This window comes from Lissotriton vulgaris, chromosome 7 (assembly GCF_964263255.1).
Source record: "Lissotriton vulgaris chromosome 7, aLisVul1.2, whole genome shotgun sequence".
Classification (NCBI taxonomy): Eukaryota; Metazoa; Chordata; class Amphibia; order Caudata; family Salamandridae; genus Lissotriton; species Lissotriton vulgaris.
In genome coordinates this window covers 626,081,213-626,105,669 of record NC_141695.1, presented here as the reverse complement: position 1 = coordinate 626,105,669, position 24,457 = coordinate 626,081,213, and the positions used below count along the sequence as shown (strand labels likewise).

At 44.6% G+C, this 24,457-nt stretch overlaps 1 protein-coding gene across 2 annotated transcripts in view; it reads right to left on the bottom strand.

The window, feature by feature from the left end:
* The window catches only part of USH1G (USH1 protein network component sans), a 197,005-nt gene extending 179,337 nt beyond the window's left edge, over positions 1 to 17,668 (bottom strand). For both annotated transcript variants that reach the window (XM_086928755.1, XM_086928754.1), the window contains exon 1: positions 17,445 to 17,668. In XM_086928755.1, coding sequence (XP_086784881.1) covers positions 17,445 to 17,608 — 164 coding nt within the window. In that variant the 5' untranslated portion in view covers positions 17,609 to 17,668. The remainder of the gene's footprint in view (positions 1 to 17,444) is intronic.
* Positions 17,669 to 24,457: the final 6,789 nt, after the last annotated feature.

Sequence of the window (24,457 nt, the reverse complement as noted above, 5' to 3'; positions counted from 1 at the left end):
TATATACAGAGTCAGGAAAGGAAGAAAGCAGAGTATCAAGCAGAATCAAAGCATGTGATGTCTGCGTGATTGATGTGGAACGAGAGTACACGTTGATAAGGGCTAACTTAGGGCCATCCACAAAAGATAAAAGAATGCGCAGAATGTCTAGAGATTGAGTATCGATCAGTCTCGCAAAACAGCCTAGATGGGTGCCCACCCAGATGCAGAGCCCTCCATACGGTCTCCCCCTGGCACCCTGGAAAGCAGGGTTTGCAAATGTAGTAAATCCTGCTCTATTGGGGGCTATCGAGGCCCAAGTTTCCTGAAATAAGCACAGATCAAACGAGTCTATATATTCCCCCAATCGGGGGGAATATATAGACTCATTGGACAACATTAGGATCATATTCCAGGATATGATCCTAATGTTGGGATGCTCGACTACTAAGCTGTCAGGGGTAGTGGTGGAACTCCGTACTAGTTCCGCTTGATTAAAGGAATAGGCCGCAATTCCTATATTTTCAGGGAGTGATTGGAAAACAGTAGGAGCGCTCTGTAACTCCCTCCCATTGTTTCTATCCCCATTATTAGTCACCTCTGGGCGCGTACCATCGAAGTTTGCGTGCGTCTTTGTTTGAGTTAGTGGAGAAGTTTGTAGTCAATCCACTAGTTCGAAGCAACTAAATCTATTGTTAACAGGGACGTTAAAATTTCCAACATGCGCTCCAGGTACAGGTTGATAATCCCTGTAGCCCCTGGGCGTGCAAATTTCCCTTGCCGTGTATTCAGGTCTATCCATAATTATTTACTTATGATAATTATACTTTTATTTTATCAAAAAGTGAATAAGGAATTTCTAAAAAAAACGTACATGCTATTACAAAATATTTTTTCTTATTATTCTTTTTTTGCACGTCTTTAATTGCAGTAAATTCTATTTCCCTTTACACAAACATATTGCAACCAACAGTGACCCACTATCTACAGAATAATTAACATTCACTCTCAACCACACCATTCAAATTAACAGTCATGAGAAAATAATAATAATATATTTAAAATAAAAAAGAACGTTGATGTGAAATGCTTAATCTCTTAGAACATATTTTTGTATAGTCTAATGGAGAAGATTTAGCCTTTTAGGTAAAGCAATAAAGGTCGAGTGGGAGGTTTATATACTAACATAAGAAAATGTCTACAGCATTTAAAAGTACCAAAACAATTGAAAATTAAAAACCACAGAACAATAAAAATCCCCCAAATCTATAATAATAGAGAGTAATATAGTGATCAAAATGACAACAAAACAACAATAATCGAATAGGGGGAACTGAAGATATGCATTATTGAAGTAAAAATAGTACCAAAAAGCATTGAGCACCAACCGCGAGCCTCTGGTTGCACTTGACCGGTACCTAGGTATGATTTTAAGGCTGATATGATGGAGCACGGGTCGGATACAGAAAGGAGGTTTGTCCTGGCCAGAACTTTACCTTCTGACTCAGTCTCTGAAATAGAAGTAAAAAATCCTCAGCAGGGCAAAGCAGCATGCTTTGGCCGAGATGCGCTCCATGAGGCCAGACAGCTATTGGATGAAGCTCTTAACTTTTGCTGGGAAAGCTCAGAGCAGGAGAAATTCAAAATTCGTTCCCAGTGAAGAACCCTCACTAACCGGATGCTTTACAATGTGAAGATTTGCACGTTCAAACTTACTCACTGGTTTGGAGCTCATATCACTTTAGCAGGGCAAGGCTGCAAGCTGTATCCGACCAGGGCTCCACGAGGTCAGACATCCTCTCTGCAATGTCCCACTGAAATGGATTTGCTGCTGAGGTGAAGCTCTGAGCAGCAGCAACCTGAATATTTGGCCCAAGGGTACCTCACCTTCATCGGATTGACTTGGCAGGTTTTCCTGAGTCTTCGCAAGGTCTTCTAGGCCATACAGTTGTCCTAGGTTTTTTGTTAGGGTGACAGGAGAAGTACACTTTTGACACAGGAAAGGGTAGCAGGACCTCATGAACAGCACTTGGGGGAGTCAAGACTCACTCCTGCCAAAGTCACTGGGTCCAAGGCAGGTCAGGTTGGAACTGGTTAGCTAGGTTCTTCAGGAAAAAGGCTTCTAGTAGCTTGCTGTGTACACGTAGGCTAACAGGAGGCCTGGAAACTGACCTGTGGAGTCCACTTTTTGTCCTTAGTACAAGAAGGAGCAGGGCCAGCCTTTCAAATGTCCTCACAAGTCTCAAACAGAGGTGCGGTCCTTCTTCTGTCTTCTACAGTTCCAGTAGTGTTATGAAGAGGGTACCTAATAATGCCAGATGTATGCCTGGCACTAGCCAGTGGGTGGGGGTGAATCATGGGCCCTCTCTAACAAATAGGGAAAAGGTGCTCTGAGATAACCTGCCTACTTTGCAGCAGTCCTGTTTTCCCTTCAGCATCAGTCCAAAAGAATGGGGTGATCATGCAAAAAGAGGCATTTTCCTACAAGGTTGCCTACAACCCTGAACCAAATGCCGCAGTTTAAGGTCAAATTATGGAATACAATTTAGCAAAGCCAATAGGTCTTGACATTTAATGGCATTAGCAATCTAAGATAGTGGATGCAATATTAGAGTAGTAAATTAGAAAAATATGTAACATTTAAAGAGAGCAATTTGCTACTACTTGGTCCCTAAAAAAGAAAAAAAGGCCTAAAAATGTCTTCATATATTTGGCCTCACACTTCCCCTTTTTGCTTTCATAATTAAGGTGAGTAGTTCAGCCCCATAAATGCATTGAGCGGGTACTTATAGCATTGTAAGCAGTTAAGAGGGGACTCCACGAGGTGCCACCAAAACTATTCTTAAATCAAATTAATCCTTCTATTGTTGAGGCCACCGCGTTCCACTGACTCTTTCTGTAGAGTCCGGTTCAACTTCTTAGAAAACATCATGCCTGAGTATCTATACAAGGCTACCACCCTCCTATTCCCCATATGTCATTTGAAAGGTTTCAAATATTTACCAAAAGTCAACTATTTTGTTTTTTTCCATATTTAGCTTAAGTTTGTTGTCTTTTTAATAACTACTAAATCTAGCCAGTTTCCGCTGTAAGTCTACTGGCAACAAATCCAAAATAGCCAGGTCATCTGCATAAACGAGGCATTAAGTGTGCCTACCCCTAATTTTCGGAGAAAAGGAGTAGGTAGAAGCAATTCTCCCAGGAGGTCAGCCAGGTACATGGAAAATAGCGTGGGTGCAAAACACATTCCTGCCTTTGACCATTTTCTAAAGGTAATCTTTTCGATAGAGACCCATTTAAATCAAGTTCTACCTGAGCCCAGTTCTGTCAGTGCAATTCCTGAAGGATTACAAGTAAGCTGGAGTGTAGTTTCAGTTGCCACAGCTTGTCCCACAGGATACTACATTCAACAAGGTCGAAGTCCGAGCTAAAGTCAACAAAACAACACTACAAATTCCCTGATGTTTCCATCGCCTTTTGCCCCAGGGCCCATGTACTGAAACAATGATCAACCGTAGAATGCCCTTGCTTGAAGCCGCCTTGCTCCATATGGACCATAAAATTGCACTTGATCCAATTCTTAAAAGAAATTTGACTTCAATACAACTGCAGGCATGGTAAATACAGCCCGTTGCTTTTATTACGTTTAGGGGAGATATCAATTTAGCTATAGCCTGCACTGAAAAGGAGTCCAAGGAACCCTCTTCCCATTGGGGTCAGTTACCTCTCACAGTTGTCTACCTCATCTTATAGATGTTACTTAGGTAGATAACCCGAACGTTTTCTGGAACTGTGCACCATAGGGGAAAATACAAATTACTACACCCCCTCAGGACTACAGAACTGAATCATATCTTATCCCGGAGGGAATTAATCATAAGGTCCCAGTTAGATTGGTAAAAATCCTGATTTTGACTCCTTCATGCTAATATAACCCCCTCTTCCTCTGGAGTTCACCTTGGAGCGCCTGCTTTCCTAAACTTCTTCCTGGCATGTAAGCACTATTTATCAAACCACATCTGTTTTAGGGTCAGCGAGGATTATCCTTCTTAGCCTCCTGGTTACAAATCCCAACCATAGGGGTCAGTCGCTCTACTGCCTCTTCGATGGTTGTCAGAAGGGGACTCACGAGCAAGAGGTCCACACATGTAGCCAGCTTAAACAACTCCCTGCATGTAATACAAACCAACTCCTTTAACCTTAACCTGAGTAAACACACACGCAAGAGCACTTCCCGAAGCTCTACTGTGTTAAGTTACTCTTTGAAGCTTTATGGTTCTGTTTTTTACTTGTAAGTCTTTGAAGAACAACATTATAAATGCCTAAAAATAAAAACAAATATACACAGACACATGTTTCGTCCACCCATAAAAGTGCTTAAAGCCAATATGTAGTGGGATGGGAATGGTGAGGGCGACGGGGATTGACAGCATTTATCCTTTCCAAACACCTCTCCTCAATCACACAGGCCTTACCGAGCAGCATCTGTCTCCTAAACCCCCATTCCACACTTCATTACATGTCTGAGACGACCTTTGCTGTGCCTTATTAAGTACCTCATGAGTCCATTCCTCTGTCCTGTCCTGGATCTCTTGCCCGAATATTCTACCTCATCACAGGGCTCATGCTCTGCCTCATCCCATTCCCACATTGTTGTGTCTCATCATACATTGCATGCCCTCTATATATCTGGGTCTCTGCCACATCTCATGCCCACCTTGTTTTGTATCCTTATACAATGCATGCCCTATAGAGAGGTCTGATCATGAGGTTCAGTCCGATCCCACTTAAGTCATCGTTCACCTGCATCATCGCATGTCTAATGGGCTCCTCGTTCTGTCTTATCTGGGATCTCATGCTACATCTCATGCATCAGTGATATGTGTGTAGCATTTTCCTTGCTATCCTATGTGTGCATTGGCACTTTGTGTCAACAAACTAATGACATTCTGTACAGGGTTCAGATGTTCTTGCTGCCTTATCAGCTGCCCCCTGATAAAAAAAACATGCATGCCAGTACTACTCATTAACCAAAGTAAATTCCAGTGGCGGCCAGCATGGATCTGAGGTGGTGGGCAGTGGGGTGAGGGGGTAAGGAGGTATAATTGAAAAAAGAAGAAATAATCACTTACCTCCTCGCCGCTCTATCCGATGTCATCTCTCCTCCACCGCACAGGAAGCAGCCAGGCTCCTCTGAGCCAATCACAACGGTGCGATGCAGTGTTGTGATTGGCTCCCGTAAACCAATCACAGAGCTGCAGTGCAGCGCTGTGATTGGTCTGAGCGCCTTGGTTCGATACTCAGACGGGGACTAGGGGCCTGGGCATGTTGTCTATGCAGGCTGTAATGCAGCCTCCATGGAGAACATGGTAAAGTGTGCATGACTGTTTGGCTGGCCTGATAGGGATGGTCAAAGCATTATGCGCACTTTAGTGTGCCAAACACTCCTCCCCTGTCAGCAGAGCAGCCCCGCCATCATGGTGCCGCAGCAGGGAAGAATAAAATGATAATAACATTGTGTAGTTATCATTATATTTTTCCTTTCTTTTACTGCTGCACAGCAGCAGTGGGACGATGCTCCTCCGCCTTAGCGGAGGAGCTGCCACTGGCAAACTTTCTATCATTCCCCTGGACTATGTTTCAGTGAAGGATCCACTATGACTCCCACGCTGGTACTACATAAGTTGGGCCTCCTTTTTTAAAGCTTCCTTATTATGTATGCCCCACTCAACAGGGACAAAGAATTAGGAGTGGGTGGAACTCACAAAGTTTCACTATGCAGAATTCCGCTGAGTTAAATAAAAACTCTGAAAGATTCTACAGAATTTCGCCAATGGGTGGAAAATATGTAGCTTGCACTGCTCATGATTCAATTTAGTGTGGGTAGTGCGTGCAACACTGAAAATCAGCACACAACGCACCATGCATTGCACAAGAGCGCAGCCATTCCAGTTGATTTTGCTGCCTCTCAAGCTGAAAATCAAGCAGCAGCAAATCTAGTCAAATGGAAACCCTCCGACCACAACTGCCCGCATCAGAAAATCACGCTAGGGGATGCCAGCTCTTGTTCGTACTCACCAGCTCGCATTTTCTGGAGCCTTGTGGGAGGAAAAACTCTGCCACGCGGTGAGTGGCGAAATTTGGACAGAGGTCCAAGTTGAAGATTAATGCAGAGTGACAAAAATTCCACCAATTCCCTTACAAAGAATGTATCTACACCCTGCGTCTTCTGCGGGTGATCCTCATACCACAGCAAATCACCCAGGTCCTCACAGTGCTCATGCCCTGCATTAGCTTTTGCTACTCAAACTAGATGGAAGAACCAGCCAATACCATGACTAAACTGCAGACATAAAGCCCAAACCGCCCGCCTTGTTTCCTTTCTGGGCCGAAGAGGCCTGATTAGAGCTCTACAGCATATTGCATCATGTTGGCTATTGGCTAAGGCACATTCATTCTTTAAGGTCCTCTGCCTAGTACAAAATACTTTGCACGGCCCTACACACTCCGTCCCACAAAGTACAGTCATTTGGACAAGAGTTCTGCACACACACAGATCCAATCTCTGGAGCTCAATCCTGCTTCTTTGTGCAGAAGAAGACTTTAGAAATTTCAGGAGCAATGTAAAGGCTGCCTTTTCTACAATGTGAGATGACCCTGATCCGTTCTTGGTGCAATATATGCCTCTACACATAGTGATTGGGGCCGTCTTCTTCACCGTGTGCCAATAGTGCAATGAATCGTAACTCCACCTTGTATCACCACGTTTACTGCTCTACAGTGAGGGTTCGTCCTTATGTGTCGAGGGGCCCCAACCCCAGCTTTTTCCAAACATCAAGAGTGTCTATCAGGCAGAGCAAAGGTCAGCCTGACAGACATTCCTCATGTTCAGGTCAGGCAGCCAAGTGCTGTACTTGCATTAAATGTGCAGGTGTCTTGCTCCCTGAGCTGAACTTTGCTGGACTGAAGATATCAGTCCTATGGTGTGCCTTCCTCAGCCTGGCAAACTGCTTGATAGTCCTCCCTCCCCTGACGAGGGCGAGCGTCATTGATGGCCTCTAGCCTGGGCGTTTACATTTTAAGCCCTGAAATGCCCCGGGCCGAGTGTCTATCAGTAACCCTGTCACAGAGTGAGGTGGGGTCAGCAGTATCAGTGTGTCCTGTAGTGTGCCAAAATTAAACCCTGAATGGGTGCACTGTGTCTGTTGCACCCATTCAGGGTTTAATTTTGGCACACTACAGGACCCAGAGATCCTTGGGGCAGGAAGGCGTGGCATTGTCCAGATTCCAAAGGGGTGTGTCAACAAACAGCACGTGATGTCGAACTTTTAATAGAGAAGCATTTGAGCTTTGAGAAAACTGTTCGTCGAGCCTTTGAAAAAGAAGAAGTATAGCTTTGAAACGCGTCAGGCTGAATTGGCGACTTTGCTCACACGGGGCAGTTCCAACCAATAAAGGACTAATCTCCGATCATTGTGTGGTGTGCGTTCCTGCCTGAGGGGCACCTGGAGCTGGAATATTTTCGCGGCAGCCCTTGCCGCGAGGAGCGCACTGACCCGCGAAGGCAGGGTACCACGGGGCCTGGTATCCAACCAAGCTTCATTCGTGGAACACGGATTATGGATTGAAACTGTCCCTGTAAGCGGAGGTCCATCTATGGACTGGAAATGCGCGACATGCAACAGACACAGTGCACCCATTCAGGGATTAATTTTGGCACACTACAGGACTCAGAGATCCTTGGGGCAGGAAGGCGTGGCATTGCCCAGATTCCAAAGGGGTGTGTCAACAAACAGCACGTGATGTCGAACTTTTAATAAAGAAACATTTGAGCTTTGAGAAAACTGTTTGCCGAGCCTTTAAAAAAAGAAGCAGTATAGCTTTGAAACGCATCAGGCTGAATCGGCGACTTTGGCTGCATGAAGCTTTCTGCTCACACGGGGCAGTTCCAACCAATAAAGGACTAATCTCCGATCATTGTGTGGTGTGCGTTCCTGCCTGAGGGGCACCTGGAGCTGGAATATATATATATATATATATATATATATATATATATATATATATATATATATATATACATAGTAATAATAATAAAATATACAATATATTTTCCATAGGATAGTGAGAGGGTTAAATTTACTATTAGCACTCCAGTGAGTGCAACAGTAGAAAAAACATTGGATAGCGTAGCAGTAAACATTACTATTTCCACTCCAGTGAGTGCAACAGTAGGGATAGTTTTGGATAGCGGGAGGGTAAGAATTACTATTCCCACTGCAGAGAGTGCAACAGTAGGGAAAGCGTTGGATAGAGTAGGGGTAAAAATTACTATTGCCACTCCACAGAGTGCAACAGTAGGGAAAGCGTTGGATAGCATAGGCATAAAAATTACTGTTCCCACTCCAGTGAGTGCAACAGTAGAGAAAACGTTGGATAGCGGGAGGGTAAAAATTACTATTCCCACTCCAAAGAGTGCAACAGTAGGGAAAGCGTTGGATAGCGGGAGGGTAAAAATTACTATTCCCACTCCAGTGAGTGCAACAGTAGGGAAAGCGTTGGATAGCGTAGAGGTTAAAATTACTATTCCAACTCCAATGAGTGCAACAGTAGGGAAAGATTTGGATAGCGGGAGAGTAAAAATTACTATTCCCACTCCAGTGAGTGCAACAGTAGGGAAAACGTTGATAGCGTAGTGGTAAAAATTACTATTCCCACTCCAGAGAGTGCAACAGTAGGGAAAACCTTGGATACCGTGGGGGTGAAAATTACTATTCCCACTCCAGTGAGTGCAACAGTAGGGAAAACGTTGGATAGCGTAGGGGTAAAAATTACTATTCCCACTCCAGTGAGTGCAACAGTAGGGAAAGCGCTGGATAGCGTAGGGGTTAAAATTACTATTCCCACTCCAGAGAGTGCAACAGTAGGGAAAGCATTGGATAGCGTAGGGATAAAAATTACTATTCCCACTCCAATGAGTGCAACAGTAGGGAAAGTGCTGGATAGCGTAGTGGTAAAAATTACTATTCCCACTCCAGAGAGTGCACCAGTAGGGAACGTAAATACTTCATATATGAATAAAAATGAATTAAATATTAATACCATTTAAACAATTTTTTAAAATAATTATTCGTTTTTATAATAAATTATTTAATTTCAACAAAAATAACCAATAAATAAATTAAAAAATGTAATTATTTATAATTAAATGACTTCCCACCCTATTCCCCTATAAACCCACAACCCACTACTGAAAAGAAATTAATACATTTAACATGTTTAACATTTAATCAATTCATTAAAATTAATTACCAATTATATTTTAATTACTTACCAATTATTAATTAACAATGAATTACCAATTTTATTTTAATGACCAATTAATCAATTCATTAAAATTAATTACAATTACATTTTAATTAATTACCAATTATTAATTAATTAAAAATTATTTCAAAATAAATACCAATAAATAAATTTACATATTTAATTAATTTTAATTAAATTACTTCCCACCCTATTCCCATATAAACTCACAACCCGCGACAGAAAATAAATTAATATAATTAACATAATTATCAATTAACCAATAAATTAAAAATAATTACCAATTTAATTTTTATTATTTACCAATTAATAATTAATTAACAATTAATTAAAAATTAATACCAATAAATAAATTAACATATTTAATTAATTATAATTAAATTACTTCCCACCCTATTCCCCTATAAACCCACAACCCGCTACAGAAAATAAATTAATATAATTAACATAATTATCAATTAATCAATTAATTAAAATGAATTACCAACTACATTTTAAATAATTACCAATTAATAAATAATTAACAATTAATTCAAAATAAATACCAATAAATGAATTAACATAATTAATCAATTATAATTAAATTACTTCCCACCCTATTCCCCTACAAACCATCAACCCGCTACTGATTTATATTACGCAAAAATAAAATACCATAAAATTAATTAATTAAAATAAATTATAAAATAAATATACACTTTTCACACATATAGTAACATAAAAAACACTTTAAAAAATTGATATTAACTTACTTACCTCTAATTCGATATTTTTGTTGTCTATATTCTGTCCATTCGATATTTTGTCCATTCTATATTTTGGAATCGATATTAATGGTATTCTAGTCGATATTTTTGTAGTCTATATTCTGTCCAGTCGATATTGTGTCCATTCTATATTTTTGAATCGATATTAATGTAATCTATACCCCTAAAGCTCGCTTTCCATTACTCATCAGTTCTGTTTTTTATGCTTTAGCGCTTGGACGCCCATTGGGCAGCAATCGCGCTTTACAAATCACAATACAATACAATACAATATACTACTATTATAAAGAGAGAGCTGAAACATTTGAGGCAGGTAAACTCAAGTAGTACAGCACCAATCACAACACCCAATACATCATTGGAAAAGGGAGTTGCAGCAGATGGACATAGGCTATACAGGTGACCACCATATACATTAGAAACGTCAAAGAATCTTAGGGGTAAAGTAGTCCCTTGTGGGCGTGGGCGTTGGTGTGGGCGTGTCAGGGGCGTGTTCGTGGGCGTGTCAAACTACACACTCAGATGGCCGTGGGCGTGTCGGAACGTGGTTGTAGCCGTGTCAAAGAACACACATTATACTTTGTGAAAGGGGCCTACCACAACAGCGTTTTCAGAGGGGCGTGCCACAAATTTTATAACAAAAAAATGGCTGCGTCATTCAGTAGCGCGCCTTTCCATTCACGAGTTATAATCACTTCTCACACGTCCGTATAGAAGACACAAGGTGCGCCGCATTCACGCACATTGCCATTCAGGCGGCGTTAATAACATATGTTGCGAAGCAACCTTTGTGGGCATAAGCGTTACCGATCTCAACAGGGGATAAACGCAGGCGTCTCAGAATGCACACGCCCACACCTCTCAGAATGCACACGCCCACACACAACAACGCTGAACAGCACGCACACCTCACGGCGTGCACAAACGCTAATCTCACTGTGATGAGATTAGCGTTTGTGCACGTCGTGAGGTGTGCATGCCCTTCAGCGTTGTGTGTGGGCGTGTGCATTCTAAGACGGCTGCTGCATTGGAAAGCGGTGGGGTACCGTTCGGTAAGGTTTGCCGTCCTTCAGGTAAATCTTTTTTATACCCGGACAAGGTCGGGACGGGCAGCTAGTTTGATATAAAAAACTCGATATTTTGCCTGTACACCCTTCAAGACATGTTACGGAATAAATGTAAGGTTTATTTTATGACAATAAATCCAGGACAAATAAGGGTATTACAGAGAATCTACAACACCGAAAAGTCAATACATGCATTTCTTTAAAGTTGTGTTGTAAATAAAGTTGATGGGTGGTTTTTGTTGTAGGTTTGGTGCAACAAAGAGTGTAACTAATCTATTGATTAGAGTTAGTGTGTGACAGGTATAGGGTAAACCTAATCTAAGAGTTATATTTAGGGTTCTGTGAAGGTTACAATTAAGTTAAGAGTGACATGAAGGCTTTTATTGGGACAAGCATCAGTCCAAGTGCTCTGCTTTGGATTAAGTTTAAAATATATTTAAAGGTTAGATTAGATGGAGTAGAGTGAGTTTAGAAGAAGGGCAGAAACATTCATATGTATTGCCGATTCATTTGTTGTGGCAGGTCTCTTGTGGTAGAAGTAACTCATGAATCGTGCTGGCCATCCAGAAATGTAATGTTTCGTGATTTAGTGATATGTTTTGATTTTTTAAGTGGTTTTGTTCTGTTTCAATGTTTCCAGGTTTGAGGCGGTAATTCAAAAAGGTCTCAAAAAGAATGAAGTAACAAAAAAAAGGAGGGGGTGGGTATGCTTATCCCAACATTTGTTAAGCAATAGGAATTCTGCTAATGCATATTCCTCTAAGTAGAACAAATGTGTTATAAGAACTAAAAAGTGCAACCTGTGGAATTTGTTTTGAAGGATGCATGACATTTTCACCTAGAATGATACAGCTTTTATATACATGGAAAGGGTATTCAGATCAAGGTTGTCTTTCTGTGATTGGCAGCTTTACTTTTCTCAATGAAATAGCTATGTTGAAATGGTGCCTCTTCAAACTGGATCCCCAACTCATTCCCGTACAAGGAGAGTGGAAATATTTTGCAAACAAAGTTCAGAAAAACTAGGTTATCACTGTTTACATAAACAAGAACAACACTATCTGCTATAACGATACTTGCAGTGTTTCTTGCCGTAACAGTTTACTTTATCGTTTTCTTGAGTTTGTGGCATTCGAGTGCTGTCAGCAAGTACTGTAGGTGGATACATGTCCTTATAGGCGTTGGGAATGTGCTGCCCTTTTGGTTTGGTTGGGAAGCATGAATTAGAAAGCAATGGTGTTGGAAGTTGTTCACTGGCATTGGGGTTGCTTCAGTGATACTGGTGGAGAGATGCTGACTGTTCTTGCCCATTATATTGAGTTAAACATGCATCTTAAAATCATTTTAAACAAACCTCAGGGGGGCCTAGGGTGCGTCCCAATTGAAGCTTCCATTGTGCTCTCTATCTGCAGCAAAGACACGTGACCGTTTGTGACGGGTTCCAACTGAAATGAATGCAGGGGGGCAAAATATGTCAAGATGCCTCTGGTCCTATGCATAGAGCACCTGTAGGAAAGTAAAGGAACCCACTACCATCATTGTTTACTATGTTTGCGGAAGGAGTTTCCTTTATTTTTGGGATAAAGCACCCATTCCTCCTCTCTCGCCCCACACATTCCTTTGTGGGCAGCGTGTGGTGAATCCCCACCTAAATCTGTGGTTATGGTTTGCTTTGTGCTTCTTTCGCGGATAGTGGTTTTCTTGCTTACGCGGTTGAGATGATCACATAGTGTTGAATGTAGCCTGCATAGAGGAACACCAGCGGTCAAGCAGATCCAGGGTGTGTCTTCAACTTCGTAGGACTTTAGAAAGCCAGAGGGCCAACGCTCTATTAATGAAGAGACACCAACCTACTTGGGCGGCTTTGAAACGCAATTGGTGTCCTCTGCCCAGAGCGTCAACTGACCACTACCAGCTGAGCAAAAGCAGCGGATTCGGATCAAGCCTGCACACTTAAAAATGAAATATTGACAGGGACAGGCTTTGTGACAGGACAATGCCCCAGCAGGCACAGGCCGTATGATAACGCCACCAGGACACGTTTCAAAATGGACCCTCAACAAGCACAGCCAATAACAATAACCACGTGAACTAAGGGCTTCTTGCATAGTGCTCAACAGTGAATGTTTCAAGGCTCCACTGACACTGAACTGCTGCTCCAGCATGAACTCTGTAAGGCACAGGAGTGAATGAACATGACAGGTGGTCAAGAAATAAAAAATAAACATTGTATTACTAGGAACAAGCAAGATTAGGGTAGAGGTGGGCGAGCCACTAAATGCCCGAAACTGAAGCTCTGGCTCAACTCGAGGTCCTGTTGGAACCTTGAACCCATGATGAGTCAAGCTTTCATGTGGCTTCTGCCTGCTATCCTCGCTTTTCTCCTTTCATGCACAAAGAAGTGAAAACAAAGCTTTAACATTTAAGGTAATAAAAAGGAGAGACAAAAGGGCCGGGTTACGATAGCGGTCAAAAGGGCTTCGCGGTCCAGTCAAAGTCGGAAAAGACTGATGGGGCTGCATCGGTAGCGGTCCTCCCGACCGCCAAATTACAATGGACACTAATAAGGTAGTTTTCTGACTGACGCAGTCCTTCTGACTCCGACAGGAAATGACGACTGCGCAGGTATCAGAAGGGGTCAATGGAGACATATAGTCGTGCGGAAAGCCGCTCCAACCACCCACCCTATTACGATGCACCTATTAGGCCATTTGACCGAGGTGGTTACACCAGCTTGTTAGAGGTGGCGGAAACAGAGGCACAGACGGCGCAAACTCAACTCCACAAACCTCTCCACGTCCTGGAACACCATGGATCCTGCCTTACAAAGCCCGCTGCTGCTCTACCTGCTCCATTACTATGAAATCTGACGGCGTTGCGGACCCCACCACTGCTAACGTATATGAAATCACTGGCTTTTCGACTGCATTGGTCGGAGCTGACAGCTTTGTGACATCATCATTCAGAATTGATGTCTTTCGGACCGCCGCAGTCGGAGTTCTCCAGTGCATGTATTGTAATGGGGCTGTTGGATAGTCCATCCCCAGCGGTCAGATTTGTCCCGCTACCGCACCAGTCAGACAGCTTTTCCGACAGGCATCATAATGAGGCCCCTAGATACACTAATGGCTGTTTGTGCAAAGTGAAACCAGAAAACCTGTATTACTTGCGGACACCTCGCTTAGCCAAATTGCGTGATCTTAAGCAAATATTTTATTTTACTGATCCTCCTTTTTCTTCGCCATCGCACACAAAGCAACTTCAAATAAGTAAGTTCAGAATACCAGCTGTACAAAAACATATTGTGCCCAATTTAATTGAACATAATTTTGCTCTATACATAAAAATCTGGGCCACATGCAGGGTTAACATTACAATTGTCTTGTTACTTAGTTCACTATCGGCAGTGTCATCAGGGTTTAAAAACTAGAACTTCTCAGTGTGCCTGTTATTGTCAAAGCTTCCAAGTGTTAAAAAATGCACCTTTTGGAATTTTCAAGAGACCTTATCATATTTTATATGACGTTTGTCGTAGGATTTACATGACAAACATTTTCAGGGTTCAACTCTGACATGCCTCACCCACCTCTAGATAAGAGCCAGCCATCAATAATGTCATTTAACAAGTCATGAGTGATGGTACATGTGAGATCATAATGAGTGCATGGTGTGGCCACAAGTTATAGTTAGGTCAGTAAAGTATAACTGGTGAATTTCATTTACTTATGTTGTTAAAGCTAAATAAAGGTGTATGAAGTGTTTATATTATTACAAGACCAAAATACAATTTCACTTTGACACTTGCATTCTTCACTGAATTTCAAGGGTTTCTTTAAACTTAAGCTAAGATCTTATTACAATATCTAACTATAGTTTCACTATGAACTTTACTATTTTCCAGTGAAAAACATGCACGTGCATACACACCTACATATTCTCTCTCTCTCTCACACACTCTCCCTCTCTTTCTTCCCCCTTCCTGGCAGTAGGTCCCACCAGGTCTATCTCTGGCTCAGAGTCCCACTAAAAATCCCTGCCATCTGTCGCTCGGTGCTGTACATATCCTCAGAGTGTGAAGCGGAGAGGATTGAAGCACGCCAGAATGCGAACCTGAAGGTGCACTACAGAAGCGCGATTCACGAACATGTGCAGTCTAAAAATATGAAGCACGCAACTAGCGCGATTCAGTAAACCGAGTGTATCCCTACAGACACAGAAAAGCCAAAAGTTATTATAGCAAAATTTAGAAAAAAAACGAATCCATTGTGCCTGCGTGTAGTCCTAAACTAAAATATCCCCCAGGAAAAAAGCGATTGAGTGGTGGCCCCCACCATCTCCAGGGATCGTAGAGAGGGTCGCATTCACTCCCACCAGCACATCAGCCTCCCAGAACGGAATTGAGACCTCCTCCCTGGGCCCTGGGGAGTATGGAGGGCCGATGCCGATAGATATTTTTTTGAACTTGCAGCTTTCACTTTCGTAGGCTGGGAATTAAATTATGGGTGGGACACATGTTAATTTTATAACGAAAGTACAATTTTAAAATATGTTGGACTAACATGGCATCTAGGGGTGAGCTCTTACATACACATTCAACTATTGAGGCCCATGTATGCGAATCTGCATGGGATAATTTAGTATTTAGGAACCAAACATGGGAGGTACTGCTTCAAATACGTTTTTGAATGGAAACGTCAAATCTAAGTGGACCTGAGTGCAGACCGACATCTTTATCTTCAATCTATTTTTGTAACTATTATTATTATTTTTTGCAGTTTTATATAACGGGAACTGGACCCGAAAGCATTGGGGCACTTTAGATGGACACCAGTTACTTACACAAGGACACATTCATTTTTGCCCAGAATCACACCCACGGGATATTGAGCCGTCGCTAAGACTCGAACGTGGTTCCCGAGCTCCAAGGTCCGTAGCTCTGGCCATTACGCCACACCCCTTTCCCAACCTCCAAGAGTCTGCTCATAGAGTAGTAGGCACAACTTCTTATGTAGGCAGCAAATACTAAGGTTTATGTAGTTTTCGAGCCTTTCTCGAGGACCAGAGGGTAACGGGGGTGATCCGCCGTCAGCCCTACCATCCTCTCGTCCTATCATATGATTTACTCTACCACAGGTCCACCAGTTTTCCACGCTCCTATGACTCTGCCCCAGCCCTGCATTCCTTCAGAAATCCCGACCTGTCAAAGTATCATGTACACGCCACAAGATTTCAGGGCCCCTGGCATGCTCAGAGGACTTTCAGAATCACCTGCTTACAAGGTTTTAAGTGGGCCGGGTCTCGCCGGGTCTGAGCGCCGGCAGTTTTTTTTAAGAAGGCCTCACAACGGGTCTCTATCGGGCTCTGTTTTGTGCCGTGGCAGTGACACAGGATGTCCGTTTTTTTCGAGCGTGATAGGGGAAGGGAAATCCGTTAAAAAGAGTAAATTTCCCTTTGGATTTCTCTTCTCTTTTTGGAACTAAGGAGCAGCTACATTGTCCTGGAGTCACTTGGACTTTATGTGGAAGCTTTTTCAATATTATATACAAGCCTCAGTTGTTTGCTTATTAACGTATGCAACTAACAACCATTGACAAAGCCAATAGTCCTGACATTTCACTTGTTGTATCATATATCTGGGTGCAATGACAGAAACAACAAAATACCACTCGGTCAGCACACTATGCTAAGCACAAACTTTTAGCTTACGTGTTTTAAGCCACACCCTTAATTACATTGGCCACGCCCCTTCGAGAGACCCCCGTTTTCTCATCCCACTTAAAGCCTGCCTGCGTATCTCTTGAATAGCTGTTCATCCAGCGGCATATATATTTATCAGTAGTGCAGCAGGTGCAGTGCGGGCCCAGGGGGAAGTGAGGCGCCCACTGCATCCCAAGTATTGCTATTTTAGTAGTCGTCTGTGGACATTCCGTGTGTACATTATGGTGGCCCGATAGCACCCTTGCTTGCTACACCCTAGCATCATCGCCTTCAGAGCCCCTCTGATGTCACAGTCTCTCCCCCCAAACTAGCTTCCTGACTCCAGCCCAGCCCCACTGTTCTCTACACGCCATCTAAAGGGGAGCCAGGCCATCGGGCTGGTCTCGACTCCTCCAGCCCTGAGCCCGGGGCACCGGTGCCCTCTTCACTCACTCCATGCTGTCCATCAACAAGTCAGTGACAGCCCTCAACCCCCTCTGTGTCTCCCTCCCTCGCGCGCCTTCATCACATGCTGACCTCCTGACCCATACCCCTGTCCCCACTCACCCTCCCCCCGGCACTCCCACTCTCACCCCGTTTCCTCACTCACCCTCGGCTTACGATGAGCCGTAGCGCCTCGAGGTTGCCGTGGTAGGCGGCCCACAGGGTGGGTGTCATGCCGTCCTCGTCGGGGGAGTTGAGGTCCTTGCGTGTGGCCTCCTTGAGCAGGTCCAGGTACCCGTCCCGGGCCGCCCGGTGGTACTGGTCGTTCATGGTGAGGGGTGTGAGGGGCTGCCAGGCTCATGGAGAGAGGGCAGTGCCCGTCAGAGGGGCACCCGGAGCCTGAGTGAGCTTGTCGGGGAGCAGAGCTGTCACGCAGCCCGGCGGAGGCTGTTACCAGGAGAGCCGGCAGCCTCCTCCGGGACACCTGAGCCCCCTGGCGGGGGAGGGGAGAGGACAAGGAGGCTCCCCGGGTCCTAGCACCTTCGGGCACAGGACAGCGGACGCAGCGCTGTAGTCTAGGAATCGCCTCTCCCATAGACCACAGCACAACAGTGGTGGTACTTTATCTCAGGCTGAGGATGAGGCTGAAGCGCTGGGCAGTAACAACACAGCGTCCAGGCTGAGCCGAGTAAAGCAGTCAGTCTGTAACCCAGCATCCCTACACCCCAACAACCAGTGAAACAACTCAGCGAACTATTTCCAGTAAAGGGGCCAGCACCCGCAGCCAATCCCCTCCAGTATTTTATAGGTAGAATTCAACGAAAAGCGGCTAAACGTCTACAAAATCAACTTTAACTATTGGGCCACCACAGCACCATGGCCAGCAACTAGACAATCGCATTTGCTTTGTCTTTCTATCCTGTTATTTGGGCACCCACTACAGGCACACTATATTTCATGCACTGAAATCTTGTTTACAGACATGACATGGACACCATAATTTGCAACGTGCATTCCTAATTTAGAATGGATCAATTTCCGTATTATAGCTGCTCCTCCCGCCCACTTCCCCTTATATGGCGGCCGCTGCGCGGCAGCGCCGCAGGCGTGCCGAAGGCAAGCCCGTCTGTGCCCGTCAGTGCTCGGACCGCGCCCAGCGCCAGACACCCTGGTCTCCGCGACTGCCACAATGACGACCATCACCGCTACGACGCCAGCACCCACCACGCTTTCAACACCAGACGATCCCACACCTGCTTACAGGCCATTCTGAAGCGCACACAGGGACCCTTCTCCTGCCAGAGCTGCAGATTCACCAGCCTCCAAGCCACTTACCCACCCACGGAGACAGGACGCAACCACCTCAGATGCCTACTACTCAACACCCGCTCCTCAAGCAAACACGCCAATGAACTCTGGGACCTACTCGAATCAACCTCCCCGGACGTCGCCTTCCTGACAGAGACCTGGATGAACGCCTCCTCGAGGCCGGACATCGCCATAGCTATCCCGGACGGCTACAAGATCACCCGCAGGGACCGCACCAACGGAGCGGGAGGAGGAATCGCCATCATCCACAGGAACACCCTCAGGGTCGCAACCAGCACCGATGACACCCTCAGCTCCGCCAAACGCCTGCATCGGCGCCACAGACGACATCAGGGACCTGCTGGACAATGGTGAAACCGTGGCCCTCATCCCCTTGGACCTCTCAACTGCCTTCGACACAGTCTGCCACTGCACCCTATGCACCCCCCTCCACAATGCAGGGATCGAAACAAGGCTCTGGAATGGACCACCTCCTTCCTCTCTGGCAGAACCCAGAGTGTCCGCTTCCCGGCCTTCCAATCCAAAGCCTCCAAGATCATCTGCGCGTACCCTAGGGATCCTCCCTCAGCCCAACATTGTTCAACTTCAACATGGCACCTCTGGCCCACGTAGCCCGACTGCACAACGTCAACATCATCTCCTACGCTGATGACACCCAGCTGATCCTCTACCTAACCAAGGACCCCATCACCGCCAAAACCAACCTCCACGAAGGGATGAAGAGCCCCCGCCTAAAGCTGAACTCTGACAAGACGGATGTCCTCATCCTCGGCTCCACTCCCTCAGCCTGGGATGACTCCCACCGACCACGCACGCAACCTGGGGTTCACAGTCGACTCCACTCTCTCCATGACCAAGCAAGTCGACGCTGTTTCATCCTCCTGTTTCAACACCCTCCGCATGCTCCACAAGATCTACAGATGGATCCCCATTGAAACAAGAAGAACAGTTACCCAAGCCCTCGTCAGCAGCAGACTGGACTATGGAAACGCCCTCTACGCAGGAACTTCAGCCAAACTCCTGAAATGACTACAATGCATACAGAATGCCTCTGCACGCCTGATCCTCGACATCCACCGCCACAGCCACAGCCACATCACACCCCACCTAAGAAACCTGCACTGGCTCCCTGTCAAAAAAAGGATCACCTTGAAGCTCCTCACTCACGCACACAAGGCACTCCACAACACCGGACCGGCATACCTCAACAGACGACTCACCTTCTACACTCGAACCGCCAACTCCGCTCAGCCGACCTCGCACTCGCTACCGTCCCCCACATCGGAAGAGCAACCACTGGCAGAAAATCGTTCTCCTACCTCGCCGCAAAGACTTGGAACACCCTCCCCATCCACCTGAGGCAGACTTAGGACCTACTTACCTTCAGGAGGCTACTCGGAACTTGGCTGTTTGAGCAGTAGCAGCACCCAACCTGCCCAGAGCCTTGAGACCCTCACGGGTGAATAGTGCGCTTTATAAATACTCTGATTGATTGATTGACTTGTATTAACTTGTGCACCCAAGTCAAAGGCTTACTTCTTAAACATGGTGTTCCTTTGAAGTATTTGTCGCCTAGGTGGTTAATGCAGCCTGCTCTCTTTGAAATAGACACATGAGGAAGCCCTTTCTAAAAAAACACTAGGAACAAAGAGGGGGTTGCAGCTTGTCGTGCCCTTTACAACGGGTGCAACAAGATTAAGGAGAACACTGATACTCTTTAAAATGAGCAAGTAAATTAAAAAGTTTTAAAGTATTTTGACATTTGTTCTTTTTGCATTTGTCACCTTGAGTTGGACGGGTATGCCCAGACGTGGGTCCCGTGTTCTCCATCTGCCGTCAAGCTAGCCTGGCTGATGAGGGGTGATGCCCCGAAATTGGCCCAGGATATTTGTTTACAGTCCAGGTAGGACCTGGTCTGGCAATTCAGACTGGATTGTTCCCATGGGGAGCAGGGTCAAGACTGATATGCATATGGCTGGGTTCAAACTGGAATGGCATGGGGAGCAAAAAGACTATGGGCCTTATTTATGAAGGCCTTGCGTCAGTTTTGCGCCGCTGGTGCGTCACTTTTTGTGACGCACCAGTGGTGTAAAAAATGCGCCCTGTTGTGCCATATTTAAAAAGTGACGCATCTAGGTAGATGCGTCACTTTTTAAACACCTGCGCCACATTATACCTGCGTCAGGTATAATGTATGCAGAGGGGGCGTTCCCCCGCAAAAAGCCTCGTAATAGTGACGCAGTGAAATCTATGACATTTCACTGCGTCACTTTTAGGACGCTGTTGCGTCAAAATCTTGCGCCTGCCTCACAGCAGGCGTAAGACTGACGCAAGCCCTTTCACATGGGGCTTTCCCCATGTGAAAGGACGCATTGCTGGAGTTGCGCCACTTTTGTGACACACTCCAGCAATGCGTCACTTTTGCGCTTACAGATACGTCAGAAATACTGACGTATCTGTAACTCCTTGCGACATGATGCGTCATACATTAAATATGACGCATCAGGAATGTCGCAAGGAGTGCGCACTGAAAAGTGACGCATCGCTGTTTTCACGCAGCGATGCGTCACTTTTCATAAATGAGGCCCTATGGATTTAGTCCAAAGTCTCTGTACTGGGGTGAATGTATGACATTGTTCAGCATTCTGCCCATCAATTGTTTTTCAAACTGTTAATTCCAACAAAGCTAGTAACAATGTTTTCACAAGTATAAATTCCCACATGCACATCAATGGGTTGCCCACATTTTGAGTATATCGTGTCAATTCCAACGACATTAGTACTAGTGAACCGAGTTGTTTAGTAATTATTACCAACTTATCTATAGAGATTCATAAATTAGTTCTTGCCTTACAGTCATGTTCCTCCAGAAAAGCCCCAGGCCCAGATGGGGTACCAATAGATATGTTTAAGAGTAACATTAACTTGTGGACACCATTGCTTACTAGTGTTTTTAATAGTTTGCAAAACTCTCCTCTACTCTCTTCATTGTCTGCTTCCATAATACTCCCTATTGTTAAAAACTACATTGAGCAGTGCCTTTATAGGCCAATTTCCCTTATTGATTCAACAGTAGAGTCATTTTCAATAGTATTAATAGTTGGACCAATGAGCAGAATATTCTCATCCCCTGTCAGTATTGTTTTATGCAGGGACTTGGTAGAACAATGGAGCAGTGCTTGAATCTTCTTATTATAGGTAAATAATTATACCCTAAGTAAGTACTGCCCTTTGTAATTTGCATTTATAGTACTTTTTTGCACGTTGACTGTGTTTATCAGTCAAAATGATAAATGCCTCTTTTGGGTCTCGACTTGGATGAGACTTTGGTTAATTTCCTTTCTGATCTCCATAGCAACTTGTCTGTCCGCATTAGGTTTGCTTCAAGTGGCAAGTGCTGCGTCTCACTTACTCTTGAGTGTGGAATATGACAGGGTCACATTCTGGCTCCACTCCAGTATTTATCCTATACAGTAACACCTTGAATTCACATTTTGTCGACCATCGACAGATGGTACCCATGATTAACTCTAGACCTATTCCAGCCAAATTTCTTAAATTTTACGACTAGGCTTAATCGGAACACTATTTATTCCAAGTCTCAAATTATGTACTGTGTCCCCAAGAGCCTCAATATGCACAGATTTTACATCAAGAAAAAGAAGCTCATGAAAGAACTCTGTTTTCCCTGGTCTTCAACTTCACTAATTCTACCATATATTTCCCCAATCCATGTTTGAACTTTATTCCTTACTAGCAGCCCGTTCCGACCTTGTCCGGGTATGAATTGCTACCAGCCAGTAGTATATTGTTTTGTAGGATTTCGTTTTGATAGCATTTCTTATCTGTGACAGGCCTGTGAAACGCTCCGATTCACAGTGCACTGCTGATGCACTTAAGAGTGCACGTTCAGTATTATGTGAACTCGAGTTTCCCTACTTTATTTTTCCTTGCAATATTATATAGCGCAAACTCGCCAACATGGCATGAGCGCAATTTACATTACAGAAGAACACATTCATTTGTGGCAGGCATGGGGAGACAAAGCGATTTGCCTGGAATCACAGGATGTTGAGCTGATGCCGAGATTCAAATGTAGCTCCCCAGCTCTAAAGTTCGCAATTCTAGAACTTGTGGCGGGAGGTGTGTCTAAAAGTGTATGTCGGTGCTGGCCATCAATGAGAGAGACCTGTGCATTTTTCAAATGGGTGGTGAAAAAATATGAGTATGTTGGTGGAGATGTGGGCCGCCGTGGCACCAATGTACTTACCGGGGGAGGGTAAACACCCATTATTAACCAACTTTCTTTCCGCATACCATCACTCCGCATACTTTCATTACGAAAGTACCATGACTCTGCAATGCCATTATGACGCATGGCATTACATTTTATATGCTTTTAGCACGCATACATTTACAACGAAATTCGTTGTAAATGCATGAATGGTAAAAGCATGTTTTTTAAAATGTTTAGATAAGGTAAGTATGGGTATAGGGGTATATGTTTTGGGGTACTGAGGTATATGTTTTGGGGTGTTTGGGTATTTTAAGGGTTCAGATATAGTTTTGGGTTATGGGGTACAGGGGTAGTTTCAGGGTTTAGGGATAGGTATGGGATTTGGGGTACAGGGGTATTTTTATGGTTCAGGGCTAGGTTTGGGTTTTGAGGTATAGGGGTATTTTTAGGGTTCAGGGGTAGGTTTGTGTTTTGGGGTACAGGGGTATTTTAAGGGTTCAGGGCGAGGTTTGGGTTTTGGGGTACAGGGGTATTTGTAGGGTTCAGGGCTAGGTTTGAGTTTTGGGGTACAGGGCTATTTTAGGGTTCAGAGGTAGGTTTGGGTTTTGGGATACAGGGTTATTTTTAGGGTTCAGCGCTAGGTTTGGGTTTTGGGGTACAGGGGTATTTTTAGGGTTCAGGGGTAGGTTTGGGTTTTGGGGTACAGGGGTATTTTAAGGGTTCAGGGCTAGGTTTGGATTTTGGGGTACAGGTGTATTTTAGGGTTCAGGGGTAGGCTTGGGGTTTGGGGTACAGTGGTATTTTTAGGGTTCAGGGCTAGGTTTGGGTTTTGGGGTACAGGGATATTTATAGGGTTCAGGGGTAGGTTTGGGTTTTGATGTACAGGGGTATTTATAGGGTTCAGGGCTAGGTTTGGGCTTTGGGGTACAGGGGTATTTTTAGGGTTTACAGATAAGGTTTTGGGGTACAGGGTATAGGGTTAAGATGGGTTAGTGTTTCAGGGTGTTAGGGTATTTTAAGGAGTAAGGGTGGGTTATGATTATGGGGTTCAGGGGTATTTAAAGGGAGCAGGGTGGGATTAGCACACGATATGAGACATGACATGAAGGGCGGAACGTACCACACGACCCCAGCGTTTGTCATGCCCCCAGCACACGCCCACTGCACAACGCAGACACGCCCACAAGGGACTACTTTACTGGCACGGTTCTTTTACCTTTTAAATGTATATGGTGGGCGTCTGCATAGCCTATGTCCTTCTGCTGCAACTGCCCTTTCCAACGCTGTATTGGATGTTGTGATTGATGCTGTGGTTCCTGAGATTACCCGCCTCAAAGGTTTGGGCTCTCTCTTTATTATATTAGTATGGATGTAGGAGGCAAACCGATCACTCCCCTTTTAGATATATACCAAGCAAGGTACGTTCTAATTGCCACATATTCAGCTTTAACCCCTTTCCTGCACATGACGGAACCACGCCGTCATGATCCATGGGCGGATTGTACTCATGACGGCCTTGTTGAACCATGCTGCTTCCGATCCACCCACGTGGCACTGATTCCCGCCTGTGCGGGCTTTTTAGGGAGTGGGGGGAGTCGTGATGGAACCTTGCC